This window comes from Rattus norvegicus, chromosome 5 (assembly GCF_021556685.1).
Source record: "Rattus norvegicus strain SHRSP/BbbUtx chromosome 5, alternate assembly SHRSP_T2T, whole genome shotgun sequence".
NCBI classification, from domain to species: domain Eukaryota; kingdom Metazoa; phylum Chordata; class Mammalia; order Rodentia; family Muridae; genus Rattus; species Rattus norvegicus.
Window position 1 is genome coordinate 79517569 of NC_141538.1, and position 25908 is coordinate 79543476.

At 38.1% G+C, this 25908-nt stretch overlaps 1 protein-coding gene across 11 annotated transcripts in view; it reads right to left on the reverse strand.

The window, feature by feature from the left end:
* Positions 1 to 340: 340 nt before the first annotated feature.
* Positions 341 to 25908, reverse strand: part of Ptbp3 (polypyrimidine tract binding protein 3) — an 86071-nt gene continuing 60503 nt past the window's right edge. For 6 of the 11 annotated variants that reach the window (XM_087551347.1, XM_087551350.1, NM_031346.3 and 3 more), the window contains 9 exon segments: positions 24053 to 24163; positions 22809 to 22983; positions 15143 to 15220; positions 12525 to 12664; positions 12283 to 12316; positions 9818 to 9910; positions 8525 to 8741; positions 5617 to 5694; positions 341 to 5486 (listed from right to left, as the gene is read on the reverse strand). In XM_087551347.1, the coding sequence (XP_087407473.1) occupies positions 5354 to 5486; positions 5617 to 5694; positions 8525 to 8741; positions 9818 to 9910; positions 12283 to 12316; positions 12525 to 12664; positions 15143 to 15220; positions 22809 to 22983; positions 24053 to 24163 (1059 nt within the window). In that variant the 3' untranslated portion in view covers positions 341 to 5353. 11 annotated transcript variants of the gene reach the window in all.

Below are 25908 nucleotides of genomic sequence, written 5' to 3' on the forward strand. Positions count from 1 at the left end.
GGTCATATACTGCATGCCTGCCTATGTACAAAGCAGCAGAGGGGAGGGGAGGGGCCTTTGAGCACACTGATTTGTACGTGCACTGGAGGATGTCTGACAAAGCAGTGTTTTAAAAACAGGGAAGTACTTTGCTCCTTAAAATGAGAATTATACCCAAAGAACAGATGACTTTGGCTTTTTTTCTTTAAATCCCAGTGTTTAAAGTTGTTTAAGTATTTGCTAACTGGTGTGACAACTTGAGATGGATGGCCATGAGGAAAAAAAAAAGAAAATATGACATCATTGGGATTACAGTAAGACAAAGGGGGACCGAAAGTACAGACAAGAACACAGAAAAATCTTAAGAGAGTACAGATGCCATGACATTTATTAAAAGGCATGCTACAATGCTATACGTGTTAGGAAAAGAGACTGAGATTCCAAGAAACAGTTATCAAATATACAAACCGAAGGGAAACGGAATCAATATTGTAGTGTACAGAAGCTTAAATTAACCATGCACTACACAGTTAGAAAATATGGTTTTTAATATTTTCTCCTTTTTGCATTTATAACATAATTCACTTAGACAATCACAGAATCCTTTTCTTCCAATACCACAAACTGTATTACAAATGAAATCTGGTACTGCTGTTTATCAAAATATACAAGACAATCGCTGTTTTATATAAAACCACTTTATATGTTAACTTGTTCCCGAAAACCTTTTTTTTTCTTTTTTGGCCTGGTTTTAAAAAAAGTTGTTACAAATATTTACAGCATTTTCTTCTGTTAGATGAACATTCTTACAAACAGAAAAAGGGAATTTTATGAACAGACCATGTAAAACACTAGACAATGTTAGAGGCTTCTAGCTGTGCTATTTGCCCCCCTCAAATACAGTACTGAAAATAACTATCCATCGTTGCTGTCCCACTCTGTTCATAGTAAACTCCCATTTTCTCTAAGCAGTCTATTCACCAATAGAAAATGAAAAGTCAAGGCCGCTCTGCATGTTATCTTTCAGAAAAGAGCTCAGGGAAAATGAGTTAAAACCAGAACAAGCAGTCTTTGGTCAGAGCAATGAGGTGAAATTTCAATGTAAAACTTGGTGTGGTCAGCAATCTTTGTAATTAGTACTTCCTGGATATGGGATGTTTTTAAAGATCTGGGTAACAATGAGTGGCAAGGAAAAAACAAAAACAAACAACAAAAGACAAGCAAGAAACAAAAAGGACTAGAGTATGATAGTCTTAATGGCTCCAAAAAACCCCCCAAAACTCTCCTACCTAAAATACCTGTTCTTACAACTACTACAGAGAACATGACAATGCACTGCTGACAGTGTTAAGTGAAGTTTGCCACAGGCAGCTTTCGGTTATGGCTGCTATCAACACCAAGGTCCCTGACGAGCTGTGACAGCCAAGTGACCAACATGAAGATGGAGCAGCTCTGCTCTTGTTTGGTTCAATGCTCGGCATTAGGTGCTGAAGGCAAGAGTGTAACTTTTTATTCAGTTCTAACTATTCGCTTGTGTGAACAGTTTGTAGAACAACATTCCTTTAATCTATATAGTAGATATTTCCTGAAAACCAAAATCCGAATGTTACCTTAGTCTCAAATAGGAAGAAAAGATCAATTAAGACTACTGAAAAAGGCACATAAACTTTGGTCCTGGTTTGTTTTCTCCCTTTAAGACCCGCCCCAAATTAAGATTTCTGTAATTTTCTATTTTTTAAACAATTCACAAGTACCTGTTCGGATTTGCTCTGAAAAAGGACTGCAAACAGTCTAACCCTAACACGATCCTTAAAGAGACAGCTGAGTTACATGGCAAGGTTATGTACAATCTAAATTGTGTCTGCTTTAGCACAATAGTGAGGATTTAAGTCTGGCAGTTTTATTCCCATGGACAAGAGATCAAGACAAAAGAAAGGCTAAGAAAAATGCTCCGATCATAGCCATGCTTTTTGGTTATAAAAATAGCAATACACACTGAGTTTTCTAAGAGATAAGTTTGGGGTTTACAAGTAGATTCACTGAGGCACACACACACACACACACACACACACAAAATCATTATTTCTGAGCTTGTCGTTTTTTTAATGCAAAAATATTTAATGGGACTAAACAAGGAACTGCACATTAATATACTCAAGTAAATGACATGATGAAGACTTAAAAGTTGACAGTAGATTAATTGGGGAAAGGAAGGCACCGGTCTTCTGTAATGCCAAGACTAGCACGGACCATGGCCTTCGGTCCAGGCTGGGTTTAAAGTCACAACCATCATCTTCCTCCAGTGCTTCAACTGCAGCTGTGTGCTACTATGCCTGGATCATAAGGGCTCATTCCAAACCTCAACAGGACCCTTACTCACCACAGTGGGGAAAGACAAAGGAGGAAGCTGCAACCATGACTCTGAAACATTCAGTGCAAACACTAAGAGCTGGCATTTAGTCCCAAAGATCTCATGACATTCTGTGGGGGTACCAGGTAATCCTGAAGGTGTAACAAACTGTCAACTAAGAGAATATATTCTCACCTGTCACAAAACACATCCAAATCCCAAAGTAAGACATCTTGACATGTAATGATATTATTGAAGGTGCACTGCTATTTCCTTAAGTCCTGAATGTATATGCTTTATGAAGTAAAGTCAGGACACCCAAAAGTGACAAAACAAAGTAAATTATCTCTGCAAGTCGTCACAGGTCAACAGCACAAATAAACCACTGCTTAAAAGATCCTGAATCAGCGCATGCCAAAATAAAAATACACAGACCAAATTTCTCCACCACCCTGATATTTAACACAAATACTGTAGACCTCTATAATTCAAACAGTAAAGAGCTCAAATATGGACAGCATCCATATGCTACAGCTAATTTTAGACACAATCTGATGGCTTCAAACATGCTCTTTTAAAACAAGCATATCCTACGTTCTCAAATCATTGTTAATTTTGTCAATAAATTAAAATGTACGTAATGTGCATATGTATATATAACATTAAAAGAGTATATGTATGTATATACACTTATTTATACACACACATACACACACACACATATCTACACAAATCCCTGAAAAGGATTTCAATGTTCTCTCTCAAATTAAAGGCCATCCCTAGTTCAAAATTACATTCAACACCACTATGATTTCCCTTCTGTTCTCAATAACTTTTGCTACACTTATGCTGGATGTTACGAATGCCAAGAATTAATAAATTACATAGTAGTTCCCAACTCAAAATAAAGGAAGCAATCCAATTTAAAATGACACTGAAAATAATGTCTGTGTGAGAAAAAAAGAAAAGCAAATTTGAGGAGACAGTCCTAATTTTTTCCCTCCCTTATTCAGTATTCAGGTGAAAATACACCTCAAATGTAAGTGGGAAAACACCCACTGGAGAACTGTCACACCGATCTATTCAGCCAACATGGAGGTGAGCCATGTGAAATGCCCCGTCTAGCATTTCCCTGCCTAGCCTACCAGCAGTTGCTCTGCACTGAGGGAATTCTGATTTGACTCTAACCAACCTATAGTTACCTCTTTCAGCTTCTATGAAAATTTTCTTCCTTTCTTTAAAAAAAAAGTAATGTTCAAATTAATAGCTGAAAGTAAAGACTGATATACTTTTTCAAAGATGAGATGATCCACTCTGAGATTATTAAAAGTGAGAAGGGGTGGACAAAATTGATCCCTCTGACAAATTCTGTATTTTAAAAACCAATCAAGCACTGAAGAATTAAAAAAAGCAGTCTCATATTAAAAGAATAAATTTACATGACACAATCACTGAGGCAACATTAACATGTACTTTTACACTCAACCAAAACAGTAAGAGGGTCAGAATATAAAAAATAACCCACTTCTAACACTCCAAATCTGTGTGCTAGCTAGCTGTAAGGAAGTCGCATTAACAAAGAAGATCAAGTTCTCACTTGAGCACTAAGAAAGAATCAAGTAGTCCTGAGACGAGTTCTAACGGGCAGTAAAGGTTAGGCAGATTCAGAACGGAGGCTGCAGTTCTACAGCTCTGACTACACTGACGCTGGCAGTAACCAGCAGTCATGATGTAGAGGCCTACAGGTGCACACTGAGTTATTTATTCCCAAACCCTCACCCTTCTCTATCCCATCACTATACCAAAGCACCAAAGATCTGAATAGAAACGATTACTTATTGAAAACCACTTAAAACTGTGATGAAAAAGAAAAACAAAACAAAACAACCAAACCCCTTAAAATCCAAGACAAGGAAAGAAATAACAGAATGCTCACCAAGCCCACAATTTATCTTCCTAGATATTTAGATAAAATCCTAACCTATTATATCTTAAGCACATAATAAGGCACATAATAAGAAATTAAGTAAGTACACAGTAATTCTGAGTATTAGAGATTATAGTGGTACAAAAAACCCTTGAGATTTTTTTTTCTAAAAGAAGACCTTACCAAAAATAACTTTTAAAAACTCTGTCAAACCATATGATAGACCTGAATATTTTTCCTTAAGACTGTAAACTTTTTTCTGAAAACAATTATAAAAAAGTAGGATTATTTTCTTTTAAAATTTTCCAAGATCACATTACATTACTAGACAAATGTCATTTTGAAATTTAAAACATGATTTTTTTTTCTAAAATGACTAATTATGCTGATATTGTAATAGATCCAGGCTGAATTTCACTTCTATTTCCCTGGGGACAGTTGCAACACTTTGCTTTTCCAAATAGTCTTAAAAAGAGAAGATATGCATTATTCAAAGGAGTGTAACACAGGAGGGGGAAAGAAGACTAAAGGAAGCATGCATGTCTATAGACCTGTTTCCAATACAACTCCGTGTGGTTGTGTATAATAAGCTATCAATAGGTGCAAACATCTGGTACAAGTCTTACAAGTGAATGAATGTCACGTTCTACAGGGAAACTTCTGAATCATAAAGTTAAAAACTTAGTAGAAGGTGATTTAAATTACATCAAGAAATTGCAAAAGGCTGTATGTTTAAATTTCTCAAAGTACAAAGGAGTTTAGAAATGTCATGTAAGGCTGATCTGGACCCAAACATAAAGAAAGTCTGTCCTTCTGAAATCTAATTCAGGGAATTAAATTATTTAAAATATACTTTCCTGATTTTTTTTCCTGAAAGTTATTTTCATAGAAACCACAATACAAAGGAAAAGCAAACTTTTGATCATACAGTGGTAGGGGAAATGAGAGGAAAGGAGTAGCTGTCGTACTTGAGTATCAGTCAGACTCCAAGAGTTACTTTTATGGAAGAGGCAGAGCTGGTCCTGAACTGCTTCAGTCTGTGCCTGAAGATTTACAGAAATTATGGTCCAATACAAGGAGAGAATTTCACAGACAGATCAGATGGTGGATTTTGAGAAGGAAACTCTGAGGTGGTGATTTTCTCCAAGGTCATGATTGTGAAGCTCAATAAGGGCCTGGATTGCTTCCTCCACAGATCCCAACTGAATGAGTGCCATCTTACGGTCCTTCCTAAAATGATAAACACACACACAGAATAATGTTGCTTCTAGACCTCTTCCTCTGGACTTTGCTAAACTACTTTTTAAAAACCAGCAATCCATGTTAAAATATTAATTACTTTTTGAAAGCAAAGACTTACTGAAAGAATTTAAAAGCCTTCACTGAACATCCAGCTTCCGTGAACAGGTTCTTCAGATCATCCATTGTAACAGAAGGACTGTGGAAATAGAGTGTCACCTACATTAGCCCCACTTACAAACGAATCAAGGATGAGCTCTGACTGTCATCAGATCTCTAGTGTACTTCATATCCCCAACAATGTCTTCTAAATTGCAGAACAGTTTAGTTTGATACATACAAATCTAGAGATGGTGAAAGTATAAAGGGAAATCTAAAGATAACAACTGTAGTGGTTTTTCAAAATGATTATTATTCTCACACTACTGGCATTAGTAATTAACACAAGTAATAACAAAGTTGTATACCCAGCTCTGGCTTACCTGCTACAGTCTGGAATCATACACTTCCTATAGCTTTCAAGGTTTCAGAATACGCATCTCTAAGATGGTCCCTAACTACTTTTACCTCCAAATATTACCCTCCTGGCTATTCTCTCATACTGCAATGACACATCTTCTGGAACCTTTAGGACATTGTAGAAACAGCAGAATGTGCCAAGAACTAAAAGCAGGTTCTCCACATGCTCCGTAGAAACTCTACCACTGAGCTTACTCTCAGGTACCCCTTTGCCTTATGAATCATACTCAGAGATTAGCCAGCTGAGCTGCCTCTACATTCCTGATTAAAAGTATGAGATAATAAATATTTACTACTATGCTGTGTTTGGGAGTAGTATTAACTAACATGATGTGGTCTATTACAGAGTCACATGATGAAAAGCAATCAGGGATTCTTCAAGGAAACAGTTATGCTTACACTGTATTCCTTTCTCATTTGTATATCCTTCTGAAAGAACTATCCTCCTGAGTATGAATACCATCAGTAAACTGAACCAATGACTGTGTCAAAAGCTACTATAAACTGATAAGTCGAGGTAGAACAGTTAGTTACTAGACTAGAGCTCACAGAAATATGGATGTGATTGCTTAGCATGACACTTTTCAACTTGGATGACAGAATGGTGACGCAGGTAAGAGTGGACAGTTACAAAAAGTATTCATGTACTTAATGAGAATGTGCATGCACCATACACTTGTAACAGTCAAATTCATGCATCTGTTATTTAAAGCTTAGATTAAAAACAAGAAACAAAAAAGGTTGTCATAGGGACTGGGAAGATAGCTCAGAGGCTAAGAGCACTGGCTGCTCTCCCAGAGAACCCAGGTTCAATTCCCAGCACCCACATGGCAGCTCACAACTGGCTGTAACTCAAATTTTAAAAGATCCAACACCCCTCACAGACAAACATGCACATGAAAGAAAAATAAATCATTTTAAAAAAGGATTGAGATAAAATTAAATAAGACAACACCAGCATAGAACCTACAACTTGGGAAATAGAAATACTAGCATTTCTTTCTTCATCTATAATGTCCTATGTAAATTATAATTGGTGACCAGCTCCTACATAATGTGCTATATTTAAGGAAGAAATAAACTGGGCATAATGGTAAAATCCAACAATCCCAGTTAGTCAAGAAGATGAAGTCTCAAGACGAAGGTCTCAAGTTTCAGAAGCTTCAACATAAATAAAAAGGTTGGATGTCTAGCTCAATAGTGGAGAACTTGCTGGCCATACATGAGGACTGGGTGTAAACACTGAAATACAAAACAAGACAAAAAAAACCCCACCAACCAACTAGCCAAACAGACATAAAAACATACACCAAAAATAACAGGTCCATTTAGATAGTCCACAGCAGTGAGCTGATACTTTCTGGTTTTCAAGACGGGGTTTCTCTGTATAGCTGTGGCTGTCCTCAAACTACTCTGTAGACCAGGCTGGCCTTGAACTCAGGGATGCGACTAACTCTGCCTTTCGAGTGCTAGATTAAATGTGTGCACTACCACTGCTCACAGAGCCAACATAGTTTTAAATTCGTGTATGTTAGGAATGGTTTGTAAAGTGACTCCTTTAAGAGTTTCTTAAAACTCCATTTGTAGAACTAGTATGAAGTTTGATTTTACTGCCTAATTTAGATGAAAAATTCCCATCAAGCTTGACTGTATACCAGCAGAAGAACTGAAGTAGTCAATACTAATTGAAGTAATTATTTTTCTTTACTCATTAGTTCACGTTCTTACAATTATGTTCCAAACTTTATTCATCCATTCCCTTATATACACATAAATACACAAATACACTCCCACAACTTTTAGCACTATCCCAAGGCTTCCCCTTTCATGAGTAGGTTTAAAATAGATAAAAATTGCTGCTTTTTTTTTTTTAATTATCAGGGAATTACAATAAATGTCTTCTTTGGAGGGACAGAGACTAACTATATCATGCTATGTGGACTACACAACTTTGCGTAAACTCCCAGTCTTCTATGTGGTTCCAAAGCAGCAAAGGCATTGTATGAATTTACACCACGTTTATACCTAAGGTTGATGGTCTCATATCACAAAATTCTTCAAATGTTTAGACAAACTGATGCTGATGTACTACCTGAGAGCTGCACTTCCTCTACCAAGTAACAAACAAACATATACTAAAGCAATACCTGAATATTCTTATCTTTATGCCCTTTTTTTTCCCTTTTCTTTTTTTCGGAGCTGGGGACCGAACCCAGGGCCTTGTGCTTGCTAGCTAGGCAAGCGCTCTACCACTGAGCTAATCCCCAACCCCTTTATGCCCTCTTAAAACACAAAAGCAACTAATTAAACTATTTAATGAAAATCCTCGAGTGCTGATGATTTCACTTTTAAGAGTCTGATTAGAAATACAGGATCCTCTCAACATGATGGAACAGAAAAGAAGTTATCAACCAAGGTTAACTTTTACGTTTAGGAAAGTTGTGGCTTTTGCTTACCTAATAACGCACATATTACAGAGTAATCATCTGAGTAACTTATTAGATACATACGGAATGTTGGAGAGATGCAGTGTGGCTGACGGAGGGAAGATGTTTTGGAAGTTCTTTGAGCCAGGCTTTTTAAAGCGATGCAGGGGACTATTGCTGAAGTCCTTGGTCAGACCTTGGTCTTCTTGTCCCTCTCTAGGGAGCTGGACAGCTTGATGTTTGGACAGTGTAGCCCGAAGTACTTTTCCATAAAGTCTCTGACCACTTAGGTGGTTCATTGCTATTGGACAGGAAGAAAATAGGAAAACTTTGAGTAACAAGATTAACATTCTCAAAAAATATGTGACCATTTTTAAGAATTTAGTCATTTAAAATTGTAATCAGTTTAAAGGTTTAAAATTCAGGAGCTCAGGAGCTGGAGATGACTCATAGGTGAAGAGCATTTGCTGATTCCCAGAGAACCCATGTTCAATGCTCAGCACACACGCCAACTTCAAACTGTCTCTAATTCCAGCTCAAGGGATTCAGTTCCTTCTCTGACCTCTGCGAGCCACAGGCACACATGGGCACACGGACAAATATTCAGACAAAATACCCATACACATAAAACTTTATGAATCAAAAGCATTTCAAGAGCTGATAGGAAAATATATTAGATAACTTCATTTTACAATAAAATTAAAAATTAACCTAACCAAACAAAGTAGCCTCTGAGCAGGGTGCCAGGAAGCCTCAGGCATGGAACATAACAAACCCTCAGGGGGGTGGGGGGGCTGGGGATTTAGCTCAGTGGTAGAGCGCTTACCTAGGAAGCTCAAGGCCCTGGGTTCGGTCCCCAGCTCCGAAAAAAAAAAAGAACCAAAAAAAAAAAAAAAAAAAAACAAACCCTCACGGAATGGTTATCTGACTTTAGAGTTTGTCTTAAGCAAGGCAGTGTTGTAAGGCATCTGAATAGCTATACTTTAATGGCTGGGAAGAACACGTTCTTTTACCATTATTAGGGTACTTGTCAAGACTTTTATAAATTACTCAACAGTTCTATAAAATCTAACTTAGAAGAAAATACTCCTTTCTTCTCATACGTAATTTTTCAGCTTTTAAAAGAAGTACCATACAAAAAGGTGAAAGAAAAGACACTTATTAAAGTGAATGGGAGGAGTCCTGGAGTCCAAGCTGTCAGCACTGACAGTGTTATATGTGTGTCACATAAAGAACTTCAGAGCCTCAAATAAAGCAGGTGCAAATGATCATAAAAACACTACCATAAGGAAGTGCTGCTGCAAAATTACATCCGTACCAGTGCTACAATGCTCATTCAGAAGGAATATGCAAAATGGGCATCACTACTGTCAGTACCTATCTGGGCTTGACTCGCATCGGCCATCTGCACCAAGGCATTTTCTTTCTTGTTAAACATAATCTTCACTCGATGTACATCACCATACACTCCTAATTAAAGCAAAACACAAAGCACTGAATTTAAATGCCTGGCTGTAGAGTAATTTTACCTGTATCTACAGATTTCTTTTTCTTGTTATGCACCATCCCATGGCAATCTTACATATACTGTCTTAATATTATGTTTCACAGCTTTTACCTCTCCATCTGTCCTGGAGGTCTCATAAACACATCAAACTCAGTATATTTCTCAATGGAGTCAAACCCTGTCACATCTTTCTATTTCTAGTGTTGGGAAACCCTGGATGCACACTTTGCACACAACTGCTTCTGTGAGATACCAACTTTCGATATTATCTTTCTTAAAATCTTTCAGCCAATCACCAGCACCTTTAGAATTTATGGTCTACGCAGCTCTCACAATTGTCCACTTCTATCCTTGTACCTGTCATAGCTCTCCTATGGACTCAGGATCTACCCTAACACCTTCTAGCTCATCTCACCATACTAATTTGTTTGTCTGTTTATTATTAGTGGTTCCCACAGTCAGTCATCTATTACAAAAGGGAAAAGAATTCATTTCAGTGTGGAAAGAAAGTAAAGACCAACATGAAATATTACATTTTATGAACTTTTACTCTAAAAAAATTAAAGACAGGAGGGCCTACCATTTAAGAAAGAAAGCCCTTTTTCATCACCCCGCCCCATGTCCTATCATAGTCTGCAGTTTTTACAGCAGAGATTATCACTGGGGTCACAAAAAGCAGAGCGGCATTATCACCACACCTGTAATTCAGTGAGAGACTGAATACAGTACCTTCACAGTACACAGAGGAAAGGTGAGCTTACTGCCATTTAAAGACAACATTTAACCTAGAGACGAATTTTAAAATTAAAACAAAACAAACAAAAGAAATCAAGCATTCTGAATCTACCACCTTCTCAAAACTGACAAGCTGAAATAAACCTTAAAAAAAAAAAAAAATGGGGTTGGGGATTTAGCTCAGCGGTAGAGCACTTGCCTAGCAAGCACAAGGCCCTGGGTTCGGTCCCCAGCTCCGAAAAAAAGAAAAAAAAAAAGAAAACTATATAAAGCCATGCATGGTGGCTTGCACATTTAATATTAGTGTTCAGGAGGCAGAGGCAGGCAAATTTCTCAGTTCAACGCCAGCCTGGTCTACAGAGTGAGTTCCAGAACAACTGACGTCACACAGAAACCCTGTCTCAAAAAAACAAGACAAGGTGGAAGGAAAGGACTGACTCCAGTGTTGTTCTTTAACATCCATATGTATATGTATGCAGTGGCACATGTGTACTCATACATGCATCATATACATACAAAATAATAAAGATTTTAATAAATATTTGAGTTCAATAGGCAAGCAGGTAGAATATCCAGTCTAAACCATTGCATCATATCTCCAATTTCAAAGAACAGAAACTAAAACTAACACTCCACAGTTAGAGCAACAAAGTGCAGTGCAGCAGGCCATAACCCTAGCTACTTTGCAGGCCAAGGCAAAAAGATCTTCTGGGCTAAACAAAGACTCCGTTTCAGTGGTAGATGCCCTTGCCTAACAAGCAAAAGGTCCTAGGTTCAACCTCTAGGTCTGAAAAAACAACCACTTAAAGAATCTAGAAATAAGCACCCTGCCCTATTTGTTAAACATTCAAATACAGCAGTTTTCAAAATCTGCTAACAGGAAAACAAGTTTTCTAGGTAAAGCACATCGAAAAACGACTGGATTCAACTGAAAACATTAGTGCAAGAAGCACAGTAGAAATGAGGCATTTCCACTGGAGCTTTCTGTTTCTAACGGAGAGGTTTTGTATTGCGTTCTTTAACTTTTGATCATTTTTACTGTCCCCATTTTTGTTTGTGTGCTTATACTACACGCATGTAATAAAAGATATGTATAAATAACTGAGGCTGGAAAACATGCTTACTTAAGCTTCCAACGGAGAGGGGAAGACTGACAGTTTCCTAACTTTTCTCTTTTCTTTCTCTCTTTTCTTAGGGATAGGATCTCACTAGCCTGAGAAAAACTGAGGGTGAAATTTGGTAGCGTGGTCCTGGCATAACACAGAAGAGGTCCTGGGTCTGACTCCCAGTACTCTAAAAGCAAAACCACACCTCAAAGTCTTGCTTAAATGATACGCTTTCCCCATTTATTTATTTTCTTTAGGGAACCATATTTCTTCGTACTTTGTAAGTCTTTATTCCCCTGGTTATAATCTTTGCTCCAGCCAAACCTATCATGAAGCATATAAAGTAATGAACAGTATTTCTTTTTTTTCTTATTAATCAGTTATGTTATTATTTAATTTCAAATGCTGTCCCCCTTCCCAGTCTCCACTCTATAAACAGGTATTTCTAAATAAATAACCACAGATAATATTTAAAAAAATTTTTTAAAACTTACCAAATAGGATAAAAAGCCCATGTGGTGTGATAAACTGAAAAGGATAACATAAAATATAACTAAATATAGCACAACTTAAAAACAGCTATTTATAATATAATAAAGACAGTTTATTCTGTTACAGTACTATTTATACTTCTATATAGCCTATTGATAATTTTTATTAAATTCCTCAAAACAAACTTAAGCATTATAAGAGCCACCATCCCACTTCTCAGACTTAAGAGCATTTTTCCACTCACGTCAGGATTGAGGTTGGTGACCAGCAGAACGGAATTCCCTGGTATACCACTTGCCCCAGGAATGGCCATCCTTCCACTGACAGCAGAGGAAGTAAGTGTGAGAGGACCAAGGGCTCCAGGAACAGCCGAGACGGACAGACCTTTTAAAGACACACAGTGTTTCTTATATTCTAATCATCTGAAGAGTAACATTTGATAGGATAGAACTTAAGCCAAGAAAGTAAACATAAAAAGTGTCCAGATCATCATAAAGGTTAGCCAAGGCCACCTTCCCAGAGTCTACTGTAAGATGAGAGCCTTATTTGTTGACATGATCATAATTAATACCGGGTTTGCTGTGCTCCATAGACTAACTGGACTCATTGGTCTTAGTTGCCAGGTAGGAAGTTGGGTGGTGGTGGATCTCTGAGTTCTAGGCCAGCTGGTATACACAGTAAGGACCAGGATAGCCAGCGCTACACAGTGAAACCTTGTCTCAACCTTTAACCCTCTGCTCCCCACCACAAAAAACCCAGGTTTCTCAGAGGACCTATTACCTACAATCACTTTTCTATCCAGCACCTTTATATCAAGTGAATGTAATTTTCATATTCAAAAACTATCAAGGTGGTATACACATGCATAGCCCTTCAATAGAAGTATCAAAGATGTATGCTGGGGTGTACTACCTAATAGCTTACATGGAAAAAATGGTTTTTTTTAGCCTTGTAAAGTAATAAATGTATTGTATTTTGTAACAGAATCTCGGACTTTTCATGCCCTAGGTATTCTTGAACTACTGAAGGCTGATATATTGACTGAAAACACTGTCTCATTGTCCCACTACTTACAGCTTTGCTTTGAAAGTGTCTAAGGCTATAGAAGCCTCTGATTCTATAAAAGGAGCCAATGCTTTCTTTCTTTGTCTTACAATACTGGGAATGACAGCAGGTCCCTGAGTACTAGGCACACACCATCACCAACTATGCTATAGCCCCAGCTTCAACCTGCTTCTTTCAGTTTAACATTCTTCTTCATACTCATCTGATGACTTTACACTGTGGAGTTAACTTGAAGTAGACTTGAAATTACCCTGTTTTCGCTGGACAATCTAAGAGGTTTAAGACTGTACAGACGGCACCCTCCAATTGAATGCCCTTCATTCATCTTTATATCTCTAGCTAGCCTAGGACTCAGAGATCCTTGTCTCAGCCTCCTGAGTGCTTCAACTGAAGGCGAGCACCACGACTAGCCTAATTCTTTTCTCCTTCGTACAATCCCCTTCTCATGCCCTTCTAATTCACTCAACTTTGCTAATGCCATCAGCTCAAAGCAGAACCAGAGTGCGCCTTACAAGTCTCAACCAATTAAACATTCATTCATTTTCCTCATTCTGCTTACTGTCTATTATTGTATTTTACACTACAGTGTGTCTAAACAAAATATCTGAAACAAAGTAAGAAAAAAATTAAACTCTAAGAGATTCAAAGAGCAAACTCTGTGGAGTTTCTGTTTTGTTTTATTTTTAAATAACCAGAATGGTCACCTAAAAGATGTGTTACAATGTGTTAAACCACCAAACTAGGATTTAAACTTTATTCTCAAAAATCAGTCTTCTTTTCAGTTAATTCTATTCTGCCCAATAGAGACAGTAACTAAAATTTCCAGAATTATAACATTAAAATATAAAAATAATTTCTAGAAAGCAGCTACTCTGAAATTTAAAATACAGTTATTATGTCCATAAATAGTTAAAATTCATAAATGTTAATATATAAGATCAGATTCATAGCATACCACTTCTTAATTACAAACCAGTTTTCTTTACAGAGATCAAACAATAAAGTATATGATGAAAAAGTCATAAAGCTGGGTGGTGGTGGTGGTGGTGGCAGCGTCCCAGCACTTAGGGGAGCAGATCTGTGAGTTCATAGCCAGTCAGCTCTACATAGAGATTTCCAGAGCAGCCAAAGCTAGTTCCTATTTCTTAATTATTCCAGGAATAATAATTATTATTTTATATATATTCCCAGGAAAAAAATTGCATCCCCTGAAATAAATGATATTAGTACCCTTCATTGGTACTATTAAGAACTCACAAATGGTAAAACATTCTCCAAAGATGTTCATTGTTTATGTTTTTACTGGCTATGATTCTTTCAAATGTGTAGAAGATACAGAGGTAAATAAAACTCAGGTTTGTTCAACATATAATAAGCTTATCAACAGGGGTTGGGGATTTAGCTCAGTGGTAGAGCACTTGCCTAGCAAGCACAAGGCCCTGGGTTCGGTCCTCAGCTCAAAAAAAAAAAAAAAAAATTAAAAATAAGCTTATCAACAAAGGAAGAAGAAGATCATACACCTTATCTAACAAACTGACACGGGTTTAATAGTTTACTAGTTTGATGTAGTTAATCTATAGTTAACTAAGTAACTCAAACACAGAGTGGAATTATTGGAGTACACAGTGGAACACGAGAGAATTATTTGTAAATATATAAAGATGCTGTGCATTCAAGTTACACTCTATGGTTGTTTACCTAATGCCTTTATTTTAAATTGTCCAAATCTGATGAGGTCCTAGAAAACAAAGACTCTCCTTTAAAGATAAATTTCAAATTCAATCTGAAAGGATTCACCTGCTGCTTGAGGAAATGCAATGGCTGGGGCAAATCCAGCAGCCCCTGCATATGGAGAGGACATTATACCCGGTGCACCTGTGAAGAAAAAGCTACAGTAAATATATTGCCTGATATGATGTGTGTGTGTGTGTGTGTGTGTGTGTGTGTGTGTGTGTGTGTGTATTTGCTTATCAATACACTATGAAATGCCTATGTGAAAATGTATTATAAGTGGACTTGAAGATGGGTTCAGTCGATAATTCCAGAAGTATGGAAACCTCCAGAGCCTGAGATCTTTCAACTGGTTTCAAGGATGAAGCTTAGCTGTTAATGGAGTCTGGACTAGGCTAAGATTCTGGTGTTTACCTGAAGCATGTCTTTCCTATATGAAAAGCCATCAAATGGTTGTTGAACTGTACTGTGTTGAAGGAGTACGGGGCCAATTGATGAAAAAAAATAATAACGCTGGACAATGTGGCACATGCTTTTAATTCCATTACTGAAACAGTAAGATCATGAATTTAAGGCCAGTCTGGGCTACACGGTGTGATTCTGTTTAAATAGACAAATATGAGATGAAACATTTGTCATTGAGAATGAATTACAGAGATTCACATGCTGAGGGTTCTCCAGTTATATAACCCAGCAAGTGGACTACGGACAAGTCCTAGAGGACTAGGATGGATTAGGATTAGGATCTGGAAGTTAGGCAAAGTTTGAGCTACATAGTATGTAACTACAAAGCACAGTGAATGCTCTCTCTGTGTATTCTAGACAAGCAATGCCAGCATTTTCTATAGGAAGCCTTGTGACAGTGTCAATAAAACAGAAGGCAGTTCCAATGGAGGAATCAAGTGTGGGGTGACCGACTGTAAGATACACAACTGGAAACACCAAGGCAAACTTAAAATAATTCTAAGTAACATACAAACTTAGTAATTATGCTGAATTAGCCATTGGATGCCTACAGATGAAAACTTGGCAAAACAAAATAGTTCAGGGCTAAAGGGAAAGGGAGAAAAGTATCCTATTGGGGAAAAGAAAGGCAAAGCCTTAGAAATAGAAAAAAGTGATCCCTGGGTCCTGTGGAATACTTCCAAATTAAGTGGAGGCCTTTCAACAAGAGTTACGTGAGAAAGAAGAGAAAAACAGGTTTCAGGGAATAGTAAAAAACCCAACCAAGCACAGACTGTGCTGTTTCCATCTGTTTTTCCAGGTGGATCTGTTGAAAGCAGCCGACATATTTCCATGTTATTAAGAAGAGATGGCTCAGCAGCTAAGAGCACTGACTGCTCTTCTAGAGGTTGAGTTCAATTCCCAGCAACCACATGGTGGCTCACAACCATCTGTAATGGGATCTGATGCCCTCTTCTGGTGGGTCTGAAGGCAGCTACAGTGTACTCATATATACAAAATAAATAATTTGTTTTTAAAAAGTTAACTTTTTGGGGCTGGGGATTTAGCTCAGTGGTAGAGCGCTTACCTAGGAAGCGCAAGGCCCTGGGTTCGGTCCCCAGCTCCAAAAAAAAAAGAACCCCCCCCCAAAAAAAAAAAAGTTAACTTTTTCAAGTGGCATTAATGGCAGGTAAGAAGGCTGGGACAGTAAAGTGCTTTCCATGTAAACAAGAAGATCAGCATTTGATCCCCAGAACTCACATTGATGAAACTCAACCCTCCATAGGCAGATACAAGTAGATACACAGGCTCATCAGTCAGCCTAGCCTAACTAACTAGTTCCACACCAATGAGAAGATTGTCGTGAAAAGAGGTGGATGGAGTCTACAGAATGATGCCTAAGTTTGTTCTACAGCCTCCATGGGCAAGTAAATTTACATGTCTGTGCATGCACACAGAGGTCAGACAGACACAGATACAGACACAAAACACAAATATACTAAGTGCCATTGAAAGTTTCCATGGAGCTAGAGAGATGGCTCAGTGGATAAGCCTGATAATTTTCAAGTTTTTAGAAAAAATGGCTATATATTATTTTTGTAACTGGCAAAACTTTGAAAGTTCTATTGGTTAGATGCTGTATGGAGTAGGTATTAATTTTATAATTTTAAAAAATGGATTTCATTTAAAAATACTGATTTGCTAAGCCCATTGGCTGGAACTTATTTTTTTTTTTTTCCACGTGGAGAGGTTTAATGAGAGAAGAAGAGGAGAGGAGAGGAAAGGCCGGCCATGAGCACGTGGAGGGAAGAGGTGGAGGTAGAGAGAAAGGACAGGGAAGAGAGGAAGAGCAGGGAAGAGAAGAGAACAAAGAGCTGGCTGGAACTTATAAACTTAGCTTAGGCAGGCTCAAGGCCATCCTAGGCTACCTTGTCTGAAAAACACAAACATTCATTGAGCATTTAGAAGTAAACTCTTAACACATTTGCATCTTACTCTCCAATGGTTTCAAGAGGGAGATACAACTATAAATATATACGAATACAATTGGAAAGGCTAAAACAAGCACAGCATGACACAGATGGCAAATCTGAATCGAGTCATTTATGCTATTCCTACAGCTTACATTATTTTAAAACAAAGCCACTTAAAATACTATGAACTTTAGAATATAAGCAATGCTCTTTTGCTATAAAAAAAATTGTTCATTTGAGACAGGGTCTCTTTATATACCTAAGGTTACTCTTGAACTCACAATCCTTGTCTCAGCCTCCTGAGTAATGGGTACATATGCACTACTGTATCCATTATGAGTATCTTCATAACTTTAGTGTAACAAGTATTTTTTTTAAAATAAGACTCGTCACACACAACAATTACTACACACACACACACACACACACACACACACACACCACACAAGGGGGCGGGTGAGATGGTAACTGAGGATGTACTCAATGCTAATAACCAAGACAAAAACTACTATGTTAAGATACCATTCTATCATTATAAGGGCTGTCTCAGGGTTTCCATTGTTGTGAAGAGACACCATGACCAATGCAACTCTAATAAGGACAACATTTAATTGGGGCTGGCTTATAGGTTCAGAGATTCAGTCCAGTATCATCAAGGTGGGAAGGATGGCGGCATCTAGGCTGGCATGGAGCTGGAGGAGCTGAAAGTTCTAGATTTTCATCCAAATGAAGCCAGCAGACTGAGCATACTCAGACAGCTAGGAGGAGGGTCTCCAAGTCCACCCCCACATTTCCTCCAGCAAGGATACACCTAATAGTGCCACTCCCTGGCCCAAAAATATTCAAACCACCACATTCCACTCCCTGGCCCCCATAGGCTTGTTCAAACACATGAATCTGTTGGACCACAACTAGCCATAGTATAATGAAAAATACATTTACACCAACTTAAAAAATCCCACAATCTAACAGTTTCAACAATGTTAAAAATCCAAAATTCAAAGACTCTTCTGAGATTCAGCTTATCACTTAATCCCCTATAAAAATCACATCAAAAAGCAGATCATCTACCTCTAACATCAACATTGCCATTCTAAAACATAATGGAGAAATACCAGACCAAACAAGACCAAAAACTAGCTGGGCAAACTCCAAACTCTGCATCTCCTTGTCCAATGTCAAAGTGTTCTTCAGATCTCCAACTCCTTTCGTCTTTGTTGACTGCAGCAAACTTTCCTTCTGAACTGGTTCTACCCTGTTAGCAGCTTTCCTCGGCAGGTATCCCACAGCTCTGACATCAACACCTTGGAATATCCAAGGCAACATCAACTTTGCAGCTTCTTGTTACAATGGCTGGGATCCATACATGATCTTCTGGGTGTCTCAAAGGGTTTGGGTCACTTCTCCAGCTCTGCCCTCTGTAGTACTCTAGGCTCCGGTTTGACTGCACTCCACTGCTGCTGCTATTCTTGGTGATCATCTCATGGTACTGACATCTCTAATACTCTGGGGTCCTCTGCTGCAACTAGGCTTCACCAATAGCCTCTCACAGGCTTCTTTACACGACCCCTGCAGCCCTGGACCATTAACTACAACTGAGGCTGCACCTTCACCAATGGCCTCCTCTGGCCTTTCACAGAGTCGAGCTCAGCTGCTCTTCATGATCCTTCCTGCCTTCAAAACCAGTACCACCTGGGCGACGGTGACTCTTACACATTACCAAGGCCAGTTGCAGCATGAAGTACAACCCTGGCTATCTCTGGAACATAGATAGTTTCTTTGTGGTCTGGGAAACCACTCGGCTCCAGTTAACCAGCATCGATTTTTCCCAGTAGTCCCTTCTATTCTGGACTCTAAAGCCAGAGCCACATGTCAGAAGCTGCAGAGTTCTGATGCTTGCAAGAGCTGGAACATATCCCCTTGCTCTATTACATTATCATTACACTTCTGTTTTCCAACTCCCTTCACTGCCTAAGCTTGGCTGTCCTGGAACTTGCTCTGTAGACTGACCGTGAACTCAGATCTGCATGCCTCTGTCTCCTGAGTACTGGCATCAAAGGTGTGGACCACCATGCTTTGATCTAGTTGGAACTTGCTCTGTTCCAGGCTGGCCTTAAGCTCAGATCTGCTTGCCTCTGTCTCATGGAATTGAAGGTATATTCCACCATGCCTAGGCCTAAGTTATTCATGGCCACTGTTCCTCAAGATCCAGATCAAAAGCCTGTGTTTTCCAGTCTCAAGATCTGGATCACAGTGTGTCCTTCATTTATGGATTGTAGATCGTTTAAGATTACAAGTCTAAATGAAAATAATAACCAAGTCCCTTGTTCAACTGCTTATAAATAAGCTTAGCAGGGTGGGATCTTGCTTCAAGGTCACCACTCCCTTAATCTGATTATCTCCTTTTTTAAAATGAGTACACTGTAGCTGTCTTCAGACACACCAGAAGAGGGCATCAGATCCCATTACAGATGGTTGTGAGCCACCATGTGGTTGCTGAGAATTGAACTCAGGACCTCTGGAAGAGCAGTCAGTGCCTTTAACCGCTGTGCCATCTCTCCAGCCCTGTTTATCTCCTTGAACATAGAATTCAGCTCCATTCTACTTCCTGGTAGCCCTTTAATATTTGAAAGGTACATTTTTGTATTTTTGGTTTTGTTTGTTCAGAGCTTGTTATGCTTTATGAAGCTGCTCTTCACAAGATTAAATCAAAGAACAAAGACAATGCAGGGGGTTTCCGAGAGTTCCTTTGTCAAAGCAACTAATCTAAATCTCTTCACCTGAGCCTCAGGAGACTCTAGACAACGGCAAAGAGCAGACACATTGTCATAATAAAAAAAAAAACAAAAAACAAAAATCACAACACCAGCCACATATTAAAAATTCTCCTTTAAAACCTGTAAAACCAGGCTTTCACAGTTCAAATTGCCCTCAGCAACAAAGTCTTTCATATTCCTACTAAGATAGACCATTAAGCCAAACTGAAAACATTCCACTGCTTTCCAAACCCGAAATTCCCAAATTCACATTCTTCCAAATAAAAGCATGGGCTCCTAACACCAGCTTCTGTCTTACTTAAGTTTTGCATGGTTGTGAACAGACACCATGACCAAGACAACATTTAATTGGAGCTGGCATACAGGTCCATTATCATCAAGGTGGACCATGGCAGTGTTCAGGCAGACATGGTGCTAGAGGATCTGAGTTCTACATCTCCATCAAAAGCAAGCCAGGAGCAGACTGAGCACTCTTAAGCCACTAGGAGGAGAGTCTTCAAGCCTACCCCTACAGTGACACACTTCCTCCAACAAGGCCACCTAATAAGCCAAGCATATTCAAAGCACCACAGGGGCTAAGAAAATTGCTCAGTCCACAAAATACTTACTATGCAAACATGAAGGCCTGAGTAAGGGAGAGATATGAAGACAAGAGAATCCCCAGGACTTGCTAACCAACTAGTGTAACAACGAAGTGAGCTCTAGGTTCAGTGGGAGACCATACCTCAGAAAACAAAGTGGAGAGTGACAGAGGATGACAAGTATGTATACACACAAATCTTTAACGTGATAGAAGAAGAAAAGTGCATTGTCTCTGAAACCAAGACAAGCACAGAGAGAATCTGTTGATTATTAGAAACAGACTAAAACTTTCATGTAAGACATAAAACTACTTTTTTCTTATAAATTACATTTAGAATTAGACATTATTTTGTATTATTAACTTATGTTTAGAACAACCTCCCACCACCTCCCCCACCACCTCCCCCACCACCTCCATACAGAGTTTCTGTTTTGATCTGGCTGGCTTCAAAATCAAAGATCCACATGCCTCTGCCTCCTGAGTACCAGGGCGTGTACCACCACACCCAGGCTAAAAAACAATTCCTAACTGTATTTTTCAAAGGCCCTCCTTCTTTCCTACTAACAGAGCATATTAGTTACATATATATGTGTATGTGTGTGTATATACATACTTACATATATATATATAATATACACATACATATGTATGTGCGCGCACGTGCACGCACACACGAACACACACACATAAACACACACACACACACACACACACACACACACACACACACACACACACACACACACACACTCAATTATTGCAATAAAACTCATTCTGCATTTGATAGCCAAGTTCTGGAAACTTGAGGCTGTCCTAATTTCTGTAATTCGTTATTGAAATGGTAATGACAAAGACAAAATATTTTACTTTAAAATAGAATTACAAACTAAACCGGTTAGTTGTTTTAACACTTTAATTTTCTCACTTAGAAACTGGAGTCGTGGGGTTGGGGATTTAGCTCAGCAGTAAAGCGCTTGCCTAGCAAGCGCAAGGCCCTGGGTTCAGTCCCCAGCTCCGAAAAAAACAAAACAAAACAAAACAAAACTGGAGCCAGGTATGACAGCATACTCCTTTAATCCTAGCACTCTGGAGACAGAGGCAGGTAGGTCTCTGAGTGAGTTCCAGAATAAAGAGGGCTACATAGAAAGACACTGTCTCAAAAACCAAACAAAAATGGATGGATTTAATACTACCATAGGCCAACAATATTCCAAAGTGTTGTTTAGCAGAGGAAAATAAATCATAAGGCTATTAAAATTTAACTTTCCTGAATAATTAACCTCACATTTTAGAGGTGAAAAACTAAAAAGTAGCACATACTAATCTAATGACACATGCAAAATGGCCAATTCTGTTTTCCTTTTTTGGCCTTTACATAAAGGTTTGTTGTATTTTTTTTTTTTAAACTCACTATGTAGACGAGGCTGACCTCCCACTCAAACATCCTAAAGGTTTACTTTACTTTAAATCTTTTATTTAAAGCAAGCTCTTCAAACCACTTTTGCAAATATAATTTGAAAGGCAAATGTTTTCAAGGGGTTTATTTAATGTAAAACATTAATATTCACATAGCCTAAGACAAAGATAAAAGTACTATTGCTGAAGTACTAAAACAGAATAAAATCAGCTTTCCTAATCTGCTAATTAGGATATTGATTTAGAAGTTATCATTACTTTAAAAGAAAAATATTTTTTTCTCAAGAGCACTTAATGTCAAAATTCTGTTTAGAAATATGCACGTTTTGCGGATTACCATTAAAATAATTATTTTAAAGCAAATAAGTAGCTTTTGGGTAATATTAATGTTAGAAAACAAGTTGGAACATAATTTCAGGCTTCTATGTGTTTTGTGAACCAACACAACTACCTTATATTAAGGCTTAACTTATGGGCATATTTGTCCCATGATTCCTTTAGAAAGCCAGAGAACCTAAGAAGGCTGATAAACTACTCACCGAATGCAGCAGCCATAGGAGGTTCAAGAGATGGCTGACCATCACCAGTAGGAAGGTCTAAGCGAGTGAAGTCTCTGCTTTTGTCATTATTGTATTTCACATTAAGGCTGGTGAGCTTGGAGAAGTCGATACGGAGAGTGCAGCACGCATTATAGATATTCTGGCCATCCAGAGCCTAAGCAGGTGAGAAAGAAACTGGTGTTCTATGAAGACCACACCGACAAACCGAGGAGCCTCTTTCTGACTAAGTGACAACCCAGCATCGAGCAGAGTACAATGGCCAAGAGCCCAGAGAACTAGGTTTCCTTTCTGAAGTGGTCGAGTCAAATGAAGGAAGATAAGCAAAGGCTTGGAAAACTACTGTAGACTATTAGGATTATTTTCCCACAATATATATTTAAAAATGTTAATTTCATACTTTGATTTTATTTAAGTATAATTTATGTTGGTGACCATAATGTATTGATAAAATATTACTGTAAACAGTATGATATGTTAGTCATAATGCATAGAATATTGACTGTTATATTTTATTTCTTTTTGTACTTGCTTTTTTGAATAAGGAACAAAGGAAGTCACTTGTAACCAAAGATCAGTAGTCTGTCCCTTCCTAAGAATAAAATGGTGGGCTATAGGCTATATTTCTCAAACTGTATGAAAAACAAAAGTACGTTCAACTTTAGTCTCTATCTCTAAACCAATATGAAGCAGAATTAATGTTAATGACAGCTCTCTCATATATTTAACGTGACCAAATGTGTCACTGTCTCATTAAAACAAAATTAAAGATTCATGCAATTAAAAAAAAGCAAGTTGACAGCAGCATATTTCTTAAGGTTATCTATATTTATCAGCTCAGAGCTAAATAACAAGGAGAGCTGAACGTGGTTAGAAAAGTAGTGAAATCAATGTCTGGCTGATTTAAAACAAGTAAATGAAACCACAAAGTCAGACATGTACTCATCAGTCAGATTGCACCAGGAACACTATATGTAAGCACAGAGTTTAACACAACAGACAGATAGCATTTGTCTTGGCGATCTGAGGACTGGTAGACTGCAGATGATATCGATGGAAAAGCAGTAAGCTTCAGCTTAGACAAAGAAAACATAAAACGACAGTTTTCAACAGTCAAGGATCACACTTAATTAAGCACAAGATAAACTGGGGCCAAGTAAGACACAATGGTTCCTTCAGATGTCTCCAAAGAGCATGACCAAGGATGAAAAACCAAGCATAATCACCATTTTGGCATACTGCGCATTCACTGGGTCAGCATACTGAAGCAAGGCTTGAAACTGATTATTCTTTGTAAAGGTGATAATCTTCAACACCGTGCCAAATTTAGAAAATATCTGGAAAAAAGGAGTTCATATTTAATCTAAGGGAAAATGTTAAACTAGCATACCTCTATAAATACATCTTGGTTTATGAATCCTATTTTGTTTTTCTGGGTTTTAGTTTTGATTTTTTTGATGCAGGGCCCCATGCAAGCTGCTGGCTCCTGCCTCTACCCTTCTAGTGCTGGATTGCAGGCATCTATTACATTATAAATTGACTGCTGAAGTTTTCTGTTTGTTTGACGCCCATTAATATATAAAATGTAAACAATTTTCTCTGTTAAAATTTCTGGTTCAAAATATCTTAAATCAAGCCTAAAATGTTATTATTTTAATGCCTATACATGTTACTGGAACACTACAGGAACTCAAACACTTAACCAATTTTATAATATGTACAAATAGGTACAACTCTAAAATACAAGGTAATAATAGTAATTAACTAATAGTTTGATATGTCCACAAGTATATGAATTGAAACAAAGTCAATGAGTCAATAATTTATTTCATCCTTCTAAGTCATCAGTTATTTCTGAAGGCTTCTAGATACAAGATGTTCAAACAAAGGCTTGTTCAACTAATTCAATTATATGACACCTTTATAAATTGGCCAAAAAAAAAAAAGAGCAAAGAAGTTTTCTGCTTTATTAAGACATTACATAGGCAAAGATACCATATTTTTATTTATTTATTAATATATACTTATTTACTTATTAAGACAATAAATAGGCAAAGGATACCATTACGAAAGTATTATAAGAAAAATAATAAGAGGAGAGAGGGCTGAGGTTAAATGGAGTCCTAGCGAGAGAGAAGGAAGGTGGCTAAGGTCAGTCTTGCTGAAATGTTTACTGTTAAGAGAAATAAAAAAGCTAAGCCTGGGGTACACGCCTTTAATCCCAGCTCTTGAGAGGCAGAGAAAGGTAGATCTCTGTGAGTTCAAGATTGAGGCCAGCCTCAAAAAACAAATAAACAAAATAAAAAAGAGGAATAAACAAGAATATAGGGAAATATTCCCAACAGATTGTAATTACTAATGCTCATTTACTTTTGTTAATTTTTTTTCCAGGGTAGGGGTCAAACTCATTCCAGAGATGCAGCTGCTCTGTCCCCCAAGAACGGTGATTAACATGTTTTGCTTGCTGCTATATACCACTGCGCACCTGGTTCCCAGAGGCCAGAAGACCATGTGCAACCTCCCAGAACTGGAGCAACACAGCTGGTCGCTCACTCACTCTTTGTGGATGCTGGGAACCAAACCTAGGCTCTACAGAAGAGAGCCAGCACTCATACTGAATACTCAGCTGAGCCACCTCTCCTGCCCCGCTAGGTGTTTTTGGAGGCTGTTTCAGGCTGAAGAGGAAAGAAGACCCACCCTGAATGTAGGCAGCCATCCCCTCTTGGACTGATTAAAAAGAAACAAAGAAGGAAGCCAGCTTAAAACCAGTATGACCAGTTAATTTGATCCCTGTAAAATCATTCTGACTGCCTTGCCTTCTCTGCCTTGATGCACTTGAACCCTCAAACTATAAGTCAAATTAAACCTTTCCTTCCCTAAACTACTTTTGTAGCCACAGAAATGAGAAGAGTAACTAACACACTGAGATTACAGAACAGCACTAGAGCAAGCGTCAAACCAGCTCCAGATCCTGTTCTCTGGCTCCCAGCTTAGCCCTATCTTCTCCTCCCTCGGTGTTTCTTGGGTTTGAGACACTCCTTAACCTACAAAGTCAGGCTGATGTCCGTCTCAAATGCTCCCT